Below are 11,994 nucleotides of genomic sequence, written 5' to 3' on the forward strand. Positions count from 1 at the left end.
TGCATGAGGACAGCCCAGAATTCTGAGTTACTGGTCTTAACAGATCATATCAGAGAAGCATCTGATTTTCTGGGCTATGCATCCTTGGACGCTATATCGGTTACATCCAAGCTATCAGTGCTCATTATAGTAGTAGCTAAGCACTCTTTGTGGCTTCGTTCTTAGTCCATGGATGCGGATTCCAAGTGGCCCTTTGATGCAATATCCCTCTTTGCAGCCCAGTTTTTGCCTGGTGGCCCAGACCAAACAAAAACATCCTAGGTTTCGGTTCTTTCACCTCTTCAATAGCACACAGGGAACCCCTGCTAGAGGTCAGACCACTCCCGCCAGGGGAGGGTTCCATCGGGGCCGTGGGCCTACCAAATGAGGTGACCCTAGGCCAACAGAATCAGTCTCCGCAAGGTCAAATCTTTAATGCACAAATAAATATCCAATCCCTGTACATTAAAAAACAATATTAAGGCTTGTCTGTGTTCCTTCAAGTTGTTCCAATGGCACACCCCTGGCCGGGAAGTGAGTCCCAATAGAAATATGGAGGTCTAACAGATCGTATTTCATCTTACCGACTTTATCAAGAGGTCATCAGTAGTATAAATGCAGCTATCCGAGAAGAGTTTAAATAGTCCCATTGTCCAATAGACAAGCCAGTTTAAACCCCATGAATTATCAGAAATCGCGGCGTCATGGAAATGTGGTGGGAGCCTGTCTAATGCGGTTTTAGGAAAAGTGTCTGGAATCATTCCCCCGATTGTTGGGATCAGGGGATTGTCACTCGGGGCTATGTCATCGACTTGCTCCACTTCCCACAGTTTTTTCACAACAGGGCTTCCATCCTGCAGTCTCTGACGCAGTGCACTCAGAGTGGCAATCCAGCATCTGTTGAATTCTGGAGTAATTAGTCCAGTCCCCCCACTGGAAAGAGGTCCCTGCACGAGAAGGTGTTTGACCTTCTAGTTCAGCGTTGGGGTTGGCCAGACATAGATCTCATGGTATCCTGTCTGAACTTCAAGATTCCTCTTTTCTGCAAAATCCCAGGATCCTGACACAGGATTGGTGGATGCCATGGTGATTCTGTGGCTGTTTCACCTGGTCTACCTATTTCCTTCGATCCCTACACTCCAAAGGGTGTTCAAGAAGTTGAAGAAGGAACCGGTGGCAGCCATTCTACTGGCTCCAGATTGGCTTTGCTGAGCATGGTACTCGGATCTTCTCAGGATGGCCATAGGTCCTCCGTTCAATTTGCCTCTCCACTCAGACCTACTCGCATAGTGCCCTCTTTGATGCCACTCGTTAGGTCGGCTTTGACAGTGTGGCTACGGAAACCATGATACTTCAGGCTTTAGGATTTTCCCCCTCTGTGGTAAAAACCATGATCGAAGTCAGGAAGCCTTCATCTGCTGCAAAATATTATCTGGTCTAGAAGGCATATGTTCTCTGGTGTGAGGGGCTCCATTCCCACACCTCTTGTTTCAACCTGTCCAGCTTGCTTGCCTTTCTACTGGCAGTCCTTGCGATTATCATCCTTGAAGCTGCAGGTTTCAGTGCTGTCAGTTTTCTTCCAGCGTAAGTTGGCCACTATGTCGGAGGTTCGCACATTTCTACAATGGGCGCTCATGCTCTTACCCCCATTTGTGCACCTGGTTGAGTCATGGGACCTGAATTTGGTTCCTAGGACTTTGGTCAAAGAACCATTTGAACCATTGGAATCCATGGATCTTCGTTATATCACCTGGGAGGTGGTTTTCCTACTGCCTGTTTGTTCAACACACTGGGTTTCTGAGTTGGGGGCATTGTGCTGTGCCCCCCACACCCCTTTCTGGTTTTTCATCCAGACCAAGCCCTTGATTGCTCCAAAAGTAGTCTCCCATTTTCATTTGAACCAGGAGATTGTGGTACTAAGGTGTTATATAGATTGTACTGTAGGACTTCACAAAAGCATTGAGTTGCTTGTGCTGTATGACGCACTCAAGTGGGGTTGGCTGGCCTCTAAGGTGTGATTGGCTAGATGGATCACTTCCAATATAAAATCGGGGGTCTGACAGCTCATTCGACCAGGGCTTTTGGCGCTTCTTGGACAGCGTGTCACGGAGCTTCAGCCGAACAGTGTGCTGGGTTGCTACGTGGTTGTCTGTCCTCACTTTTGTCAAATTGTATAATTTGCAGGGCGTTGCATCTCAGTATGCTAGCTTTGGTGCAAGGTTTTGCGTGCAGCAATTTCAGAGCAATTTCCCCCTTAGGGGCAGCTTTGGAATGTCCCTAATGTTTTGCAGTGTCCCCCAATAGGACGTAAGAGAAAATAGGATTTTTGTACTCACCGCAAAATCCTTTTCTCAAGGTCCTTTGGTGGACACTGCTTGCCCGTACTTGCTCTGTGTGGTATGTTGGTTTGCCTATTGTGGTTCTGGTTGATTTCTTCTGTCCCTCCTTTGGGCTTTGTTGTGCATAAACTGAGTACTCCTTCCTGTGGGATGGGTACAGTATAGCTTTAGTGCTAAGGTTCCTTGACTCCAGGACCACCTATTATACCCCAATGTTTCGCTATGTCCCCCAATGGACTACGAGAAAGAGATTTAATGGTCAGTACAAAAATCCTATTTTTGCAGATTGCTCAATTTAGAGGGAACAATGCTTCCTAGGTAAATGTTATATGTACACATATAGAGTATGCTGTGATGTGTATATGATGCAATTTCATTAACATGAGTGGAGCTGAATTGCTCATCTGTACACTGGTGGAATCTGGGGGGGGGGGGGGGGCGGTGATCGGGGATATCGCCCACCTAGCAGGGATGTTCTGTCTGCAGGCACACACTATATATGGTCCGTGTCTGCAGAGACAAGCAGGCAAGGTATGCTGCCCGGCCGCTCTGTCCGGGCAGCATACCTTGCCTGCTTGATTCTACAGACACAGACCGCACATAGTGTGCGCCTGCAGACAGAACATCCCTGCTACGGGAGGAGTGGACAATTGCCCTGGCACCCGGCAGTCCATACTGTTAAAAGTTTTAAAATAGAGGGCAGGGACTAAATCCCCCCCTTCCCTAAAAAAAAAATCAAGATCCGCCCCTGGGTCTGTATGTGCATTGTACAATTTAAGAGTTCCAAGGACTCTGGTCTTGTGATACCTCTTTAATGTCTAGATTTTCTTAAAATATTCACATATTACGTACTGTGTTTGTCCTACAAACATCAGTGTATTCAGTAGAATTATCGTATAATTTGTAGCAGATATTGCTTTAAATGTATGCCATCTAATTTACCTTTGTGAAATTTATTTCAGATAAATTGATCACTGATAATGTAAAATATAAGACGTTCTCAGTTAAAATATCTAAGCGGTAGGTTTACTGGATCATCCATTTAACACCCGGGCAGATATAAAATACAATCATAAGGAAGAAAGGTCTCTTATTGAGGGCGCACTCATTAGTTCACTATAAATAATGAGTGCTTTCTTCCTTATGATTATATGTCTACTATTTCTCTTGGGGTAAGCACCTCTTCTCTACTTATTGACAAATAAAGTACATATTTCCTCATATGAAATTAGATAATACTAATGAGCATTTTTTGTTGACAATATGAGTATATTTTTTAATTGTCATTCTGTGGATAAAATGTATACAATATTAATATAAAATACACAATGTTAGTTTATATGCATGCTACATATATGAAAACTTACTTCAATAAAGCCATGCACATAAAGGAAACACAGACAGACAAAGTTAGATACACTGAAACGATTGTTGGACATGACTGTAATGTTTTTTCATATTTTTTAATTAAATGTTAGCTTTTTGCAGGCTTGTGCTGGTCTGTTCAATTTGTTGAACACTGGAATTTAAGCTGGGTACACACAACAGTTTTTTCTACCAACTATAGTTCCAGTCACACAATAAACGACTGTTAGGTCAGATATTGCTTTAGTGTGTACACTCCCACGATCATGTTTTATTGTACCAAAGCACATTGTAATGTTTGATTTTATAAACTGACTAAAAATCACTGTCATCAATGTTAGGCAAATGTGGAAGTGTGTAGGCACTCACGACCAGCAGTGTGACTATAAAGATGTCTATAAAGTGTGCAATCATGATCTTTTCAGCAGATGGTTGACAGATGAAGAGCACACATCTGAAGATAAATCTCGCAGGTATGTACACATAAATCTGTATGCTTATTGACAGATTCAGTCATTAGTAAAATTGTTACAGAAATCGCATCTGCAGTAATTTTCTGGAATGTGCACCCAGCTTATTTCTGATTGTGTACATTTGTACTGAGTGCATCCTTTCTTTGAATTTATATAATAGATACCTGAAGTTCTAACCATAATTGCTGTAGCTTTTGATGTCTGATTTAAGCAGGGTACAGCAAAACAATTAAAATTAACCTAAATTACTCTATTTTCCTAGACAGTGAGCCTTTCTTAAAAATCTAAAGCAAACACATTCTAACTTCCAATGTGTTAAACAATAATACAATATTTAGACTCTTAGGGACTGATTCATTAAGGATCTTAACTGAAGAAACTTCTTATTTCAGTCTCCTAGACAAAACCATGTTACAATGCAAGGGGTGCAAATTAGTATTCTGTTTTGCACATAAGTTAAATACTGACTGTTTTTTCATGTAGCACACAAATACTCGATAGCTTATTTGTACACTGAAATTTAAAGTTGATATTTGTGTGCTACATGAAAGAACAGTCAGTATTTAACTTATGTGCAAAACAGAAGCGAATTTGCACCCCTTCCATTGTAACATGGTTTTGTCCAGGAGACTGAAATAAGAAGTTTCTTCAGTTAAGATCCTCAATGAATCAGGCCCTTAATGTGTATAGTTAAGGTTTCAGGGGGGCTGATTTTAAGTCAAGACATGTCCTTAGGATTGCAGGGAATATAAACCTTGGCCACCACACGAGACATGGCCGCTCTGGACCTCCACAACATGATGCATCACATTCCTCGCCACACATTCTTAGTCACTAGAGAGAAAACTGTCCTCCTAGTTACACAGAACAGAGACGTTACATTGAAGGCCTGATCTTTTCAGGTCGCGCTCTCACTCTAGTGTTCACAGTCGGCGTTCCCGCCCTACAACGGCCAGTGCTCGCTACGTGTATCCGCTGTCCCGGAAGTGGGTGTGGCGGCGTTCCGTGAAGACATTGGTAGGCTTTGTGGCGCCGTCTTGGTTCATCGTCTCCTCGGCGGGCTAGCGGAGGCCGCGATTTATTGAACACCTTGTGCAGGGCTCGGTCGTACGACGTGACCTGGTATGTATAGGGCCGCCTGGTGGCGCATCGTCAGGGACAGGCAGACTATACCCCCCGGGCTCACCCTGCAACCCCGCTGCTCCAGGCCCTGATCCTAACTCCCATAGTGCGCGCTACCGCCGCCCCGTAACCGCCATGTGCATTTCCACATACGCACTGCGCTCACTTCCTTGTGGGGCCGGCCATGTTGTGTACACACTGTACACATACTACATGGCTGAAGACGGCACTGTTTACTTCACCCCGCCTGGCCAGGCATAGTTCCTAGCTATGTTAGTGTAGGTTATGAAGTAGGTTAAGTAGTAACTCTTGGTTATCTGCAGGATATATTTCTGAATGTAATGCTTTTATTTAGATCATTGTTGAAATCTGTATAGCATTGTATACATGTAGTTGAGTCATCCAATATACATATCTGGTATGTTGGTTTAAAAAAAAACACATTTAATATGTATAGGATGTTCTAAATCTTGCAGTGGGTTCTTTTTGTGGGTGTTATTGAGTCACAAGTGTGCAGATTAGCCATGCAATTAAATATAGTACAAAGTTGCTCTGAGCATGAAACTGATCACTAAAATGGGACACAAGTGAATACTTTGAAAACGCCAAAGAATTTAGCCTGTGCAATGTTAAGATTTATGTAATGGCAACACAATAAGGATTTTTACAGTTAGGCAGTATCAGTACTAAAACAAGATAGGTTATTAACAGGGCCCTTACTCACAATTTAGAGTAACAGCTATTTTTCTTGAATAAGGTGCCAATTGCAGCCATGTTTGTACACCTATATATGACCATACCTGATGCAGACTACATAAAGGTTGTCTTAAAATTTGGGCATTTACAGATTTTCACAGAAACGTATCTCTTCATTAGTGAGTGGTTTTACTGTTTACCCATCATCTTCATCATCAGTTATTTATTTAGCGCCACTAGTTTCTGCAGCGCCGTACAGAAAACTCATTCACATCAGTCCCTGCTTCATTGGAGCCTACAGTCTAAATTCCCTAACACGCACACGTTGAGATAAGCTCCAGTATGAGTTTACACAGTGGACACATTTTCATGTAAAATGTTAGTGTACATTTTCCCAACAACTTTAAACAAAACATCTGATAGGGAAGTGCCCTTGTTCTGTTCTCCAAGGAACACATTTCACAGTAATGTCTTGTACAAAATGAATGCTCATTTTGTGATTTTAGAATTTATCGTTTGTGTTCCTCAATGGGTGCATATCTTATCCTCTAAAACTCTATTAAAAACTGGCGTATATCAAGAGGAATTTTAAAACTAAGGTTGGCTTTTGTAGTCTGTTTAGAAATTGTCATATAAACTTATTGATATCACATCATTGTTGGTGCCTAAACTATTTGCTGAATATAATATTCTCTCTTACAGCTTTTACGCAGAGCGCTACTTTGCCTGGTGCAGCGCAGATACTAAGGCGCAGCGTAAGCGTTGAGGATTAAAAACCCAAGCGCTGCTTAAACAATGCCGAACAGGGAAAATTATGCAAATGGCAGCAGTGGTAGTGGGAGTGAGGAAGCTGCTTCAACTGTGGATTATGTATGTCGTGACTTTCTGCGTAATGTGTGCAAGCGAGGCAAGCGTTGCCGCTTCAAGCATCCAGACTCCAATGAAGTGCCTGACCTTGGGGTGCAGAAGAATGAATTTGTCTTCTGCCATGACTATCAGAATAAGGAATGTTCCCGCATTAACTGCAGATTTATTCATGGTACCAAGGATGATGAAGAACACTATAAGAAAACTGGAGAGCTTCCTCCCCGCTTGCGCCACAAGGTGGCAGCTGGACTTGGCTTGTCTCCCACTGACCTATCTAATAAAGATGAGATTCCCATATGCCGTGACTTCCTGAAAGGTGATTGCCAGCGTGGCGATAGATGCAAGTTTCGCCATTTGCAGAGAGAGTATGATTATCAATATGAATACCCATGTGACACACGGGGAGGGGTTATGAATACAGGTATAAGTCCTGGCGGTTTGGGAGCAGCCACAGCACGTGCTTATGAGCATTACGGTGCTTATGATGGCCTTTCGGAACCAGATTACTATTCTTCCTCATGTTATCGCTATGGCGATCGCTTTGATGATCCTGTAATGAAAAGGAGGCGTGTGGGATATGATGGCTACTACACTGCATCCCCAGTGGAGTACCGTATGTTAGAGGAAGAAAATGTCATGCTTCGTAGACGTGTTGAGGAGTTAAAGAAGCAAGTCTCTGTTCTGGCAGCAACTAATGAAGTCTTACTCGACCAAAATGCCCAATTTCGTAGCCAAGCCAAGGTGGTTACACTTAGCACCCTGAGTACCACGGCTCCAACCAGTGAACAGGCAGTGGGGACGGTGACCAATTACAATCATGGCATTGCGCAGACCCACACCACATTAAGCAGCCAGGCAATGCAGCCTCGACCAGTTACCCAGCAAGATTTGGTGGCTTCCACTGGTGCACCTGCTTCTTCACAGTCCAACGCAGCCTCTCAGTTAAATCCAGATATTACTCCACTTTCTGCTGCGCTGGCGCAAACCATTGGCATGGCTCCAGCCCCTGTCTCCATGGCACCGGTTGCAGTGTCTGTTGCTCCTGTGGCTGTTTCCATGGCACAGCCCCTGCCTGGCATCACCATGAGTCATGCCACTACACCTATGGTAACCTATCCCATTGCTTCACAGAGCATGCGCATAACAGCCATGCCTCACTAATTAGTGTCTTTCTAAACCCCCTTGCTGTTTGCTGACCAGAGCCCAAGCGCCATGGTTGCCAGGATAAGGGGCAAAAATCTTTACAGTGTATTTTGCTGGTGGGGAAAAATGATTTCAAATGTCTGTGTTGTAGTGAATACAAATAACTACCAAGAAAAATGTTTTATGTACTTGCACAAACATACTTTAGGTTTTATGGAGTTGAGTTTCTAAAATAGTTTTTAGTTTATCATACATGTTTCTGTTGCAATACACAATCCAAATAACAATAAATTTGCGCTCTCATAGAACACTACTCACCCTGAATTGTCATACATATTCCCTTCGTGCAGTTTATTATACATTTGTCCTACTTATTTTCAGGGCCTGTTTATTATCAATGTATGCAAAACTTTGTGATTGCTTTCTGCAACTTTCCACCCCATAAATTAGTTATAAACCAGATTGCTCTCTCTAGTTGCCATGTTTGCTTTGTGTGGCCTGTGACTTTTATAATCTGGTTTTACTAATTTAGTTTGTTGTTTTTTAAAACCCTTTGACATATTTTTGTCCTGTGACAAGTTCTTGCCCTGTTGTGTAATGTTTTCACAGCATAAAAGCCCAAAGGCCATTAACTTATCTTTAGGAGCAAAAGTCTTTTTCCTACTAGCAACTATTTTCTTTTTGTTTTGTGACCTTATTAAACCTTACAAGTAAGACAATAGTGCTATTATTTGCAGATTGCTTTTAGTCTTTTGACAGTTTGCCTCAAATTTTGATTTGTTGGAAATATTAATTTTTAGGTGGGGGTTGATGGACCAATCTAGAACTAGTTCAGTATGTGCTGAGGCCTGCAAATGTTCTATCTTTCTGTAAAGTACATAAAGGTATGATCTAGAATTCTGTTTCATTAAAATTTGTAAAATGTTTATTTCCCCCTTTGCATGCTGAAAGCCAGGATATTGTTTGCATATATTTTCAGTTCAACTACTTGATATGTCATTGTGCTATAGAATATATAAAGTATGTTTGAGATCCTATGTGTAGAGGTTTCACAAAACAAAATGTATTGTTTCCTGTTATAAAGTCTCTAAACATCACCAATCTGTCTCTGCTTCTTTTTTTACTCTGGAGGTTCAACCTTCATGCTGAACAGTTAACACTTTAATGATAGGGGTATATTTACTAAACTGCGGGTTTGAAAAAGTGGAGGTGTTGCCTATCGCAACCGATCAGATTCTAGCTGAAACTACACTCCGGTTGCTATAGGCAACATTTCCAATTTTTCAAACCCGCAGATTAGTAAATATACCCCATAGATAGCATTTTGTTATTGTTGCACCAAAATCAAATAGTAGCAGGCACATCTTTGTTCAAGCAGGACAAGAGATTTCTTGATAACACATTGCACACAATAAAAACACTTATATAGTTTGCATGGTTTAGCAGAACGGGTCGAAGTGCCAAATTCACATCTGTAATTTTAGCCTCGGGGTGAGAACTATATCAAGCATGCTAAAATCTGGCTGTTTTTTTCTGTATTGTTTGTAAAAGCTATCTTACAAGGACGAAGATGTAAATAAGAACTCTAAATGATAGGTGTGTATGTATATGTGTGTCATATATATATATATATATTTATTTCTACTTTTTTGTTTGCTTAGACACACAAAAAACGTGCTTGCTGGCAGTTAACAAAATGGCTGCTGATTTTAAACTCTCACCCTCTTGATTTGCAAGAGACTTAACTTCCTGTCATTGGTTAAAGGCACAGAAAGTTTCTTTGCACATAGCCTGCACTGATGGATAATGTAAATCTATAACAATCATGCAAACTCTGTGGTTGTCTTTCACTTATTTGCATGCTCTGACAAATGTTTGGACTGTTATGAGTGGATTACATCTTCCAAAATACTGAGAGAAGAGCTGTTGAAGGAAATGAAAAAATTAGCAGGGAGAAATTATGGAAAATGTAGTGAGTTGTGCAAACAGACTTACCAACACCTTCATAGAAGCTATGTAAAGTCTTTTAACAAGAATGTTTATACAGTTATCCTTTAGTAGCTGTTAGTAAAATACAAAGGGAATGTAACATGGTTTAAATAATTCTTATTTCCACCTTCCTACTCTTTAATTATAAGTGTCAATGAGCAAAGTAGAGGTGGGTAAAAAGAAAAAAAGTCTGTTACCAGACTTGGGTTAGACTCAAATTATACTTGCCATCAAGATCATACAATTAGCATTAGTACTGCTGAATATGGCTTTAATGGAAAATCTGTTTTTCTTCCAAAATAACTATCTAAGCTACTTTGGTCATCCTACCATCAAACGAACTACCCATTTCTTTAATGATAAAAGAAGCACCTCCATGCAAAGAAATTTACCATATCTTCAAAAACCTTGAGAAATTTATGGTTAATGTTTGTCATATAATTTGATAATAAATGGTTATGTCATGTCCCAATTGTCCTTATTTGGAAACATTGAGGAGGCGTGCAGACGAGCTGCTGTTCATTCTCAGCTCTGAAGCATAAGACCTCATTAAGATGACATTGTTTTGTGCAAAGGTAAATAAAGGTATGCATGGTTACAAAAATGAAGGACAATGAAAAAGCAATTAAATAGCTATGAAATTGCTTGAAGAACTTACTTTACATTTATACTGTATTAAATACAATTTTGATATAAAACAGTTGACTTATGGGGCAGATGAATTGGCTGCATTACTGTAAAAAGTAATTACTGTTATTACAACAACTTCAATGCTGGATTTTTGCTTGGGGAGCAGCGAGCAGAAATTCAGGTTAACTGTACTGTAATAACGGAAATATATATATTGCTGCGCTATTCAGGGAGGGGGGGAATTGAATTCTCGCTATGCGTACAATAGTGCTCAAACTTCTCTTAGCTGTGAGCCTTATCATCAGTGGTCCATTTTTTTATTTTTTTTTGGTACCCGAACATAGGTGGCTCATAATAGAATGTGTTTAATATCGGACAATACAGGACCTTCAAAAATAGATCCTAGGACCCTATTTTGAGTGCTGGGTAACTGGTTGGAAAACTCCTAGTTGAACTAAAAAAAAAATGGCAGCTTAGATTGCATGTGTGATCTGATTTTAGATGAGCAGAATAAAAGTATCCTACCAATTATCTGGTTATAAACATCCCTAATGTATATTGGACATTTGTATTACCACTGCTATCTGACTACAGGACAACCCAGGTTTTTAAAGAGGATGGGACAGAAACTGTTTAGTTCGTAGGTCACCAATTGTTGCTTTTAGCATTAGTAATGAAAACCTTAATGATATGTGATGTTGCTAAGGATTTCCCTTTTGGAGGGGATGTCAAGAATGGGTAGAGGATAGTTGAATTTTTTTTTTATTTTTTTTTTTAAAAATGCTCTATTGGAAATCGATACTTATGGCTTCCTGTCTAGGTCCAAGATCAATTCTCAGAAATTTTCCTCTCCATCTGACAGTGTTGCTGTGGTGTCACACTTTCCTTTTTGCTGGTGTCTGCTAAAACTAAAGTATATTTGGTGTGTACCTTATTAAATCCTGGCACAAGCTTTATCAGGAAAACGACCCCTCTTTATTAATCACAATAAAAGCAGATCTCCTCCCTTGGCATCCCCAACATATTTCTTGGGCTGGCTACATGAATGTGGTTAAAATAAGTTTTTCACATACACCCTTTCCAGGCCCTCTCTGTCAGCATCTCCCCCTCAAACCTTCAAATTCCTAAAGCACAACCTCCACTTTTAATTGGTATAAGAAATGACCCAGAGTACGTCTCAAAATCCTCCAGCGGTCATTGCAAGGTGGTGGTTTGGGGATCCCCAACTTTAAACGTTACTATCAGGCTGTGCAGCTTGCTCTATGTATCCAATGGTATGTTGCCTCCCCACCCAAACTATGGCTTTCTATTGAGGCTGAGTCTCCATTTACTACCCACCATGTACTCAAAACTCTTGACTAGTGCCTGACAGTGGGAGCTAGTCACATCCA

The 11,994-nt window shown here is 41.0% G+C and overlaps 1 protein-coding gene across 2 annotated transcripts; it reads left to right on the top strand.

Moving 5' to 3' along the window:
* The first annotated feature begins 5,114 nt into the window (after positions 1 to 5,114).
* On the top strand, positions 5,115 to 9,081 carry ZC3H10 (zinc finger CCCH-type containing 10). 2 transcript variants are annotated; one of them, XM_075199568.1, is made up of 2 exons: positions 5,115 to 5,278; positions 6,677 to 9,081. In XM_075199568.1, the coding sequence occupies exon 2, from the start codon at positions 6,770 to 6,772 to the stop codon at positions 8,000 to 8,002; it is 1,233 nt and encodes a 410-aa protein (XP_075055669.1). In that variant the 5' UTR covers positions 5,115 to 5,278; positions 6,677 to 6,769; the 3' UTR covers positions 8,003 to 9,081. The 2 variants fall into 2 exon arrangements, with proteins under 2 accessions (XP_075055669.1, XP_075055670.1); XM_075199569.1 differs by lacking the exon at positions 5,115 to 5,278 and adding an exon at positions 5,305 to 5,556.
* The last annotated feature ends 2,913 nt before the right edge of the window (positions 9,082 to 11,994 follow it).

Source organism: Mixophyes fleayi, chromosome 2, assembly GCF_038048845.1.
Source record: "Mixophyes fleayi isolate aMixFle1 chromosome 2, aMixFle1.hap1, whole genome shotgun sequence".
Lineage (NCBI taxonomy): Eukaryota > Metazoa > Chordata > Amphibia > Anura > Limnodynastidae > Mixophyes > Mixophyes fleayi.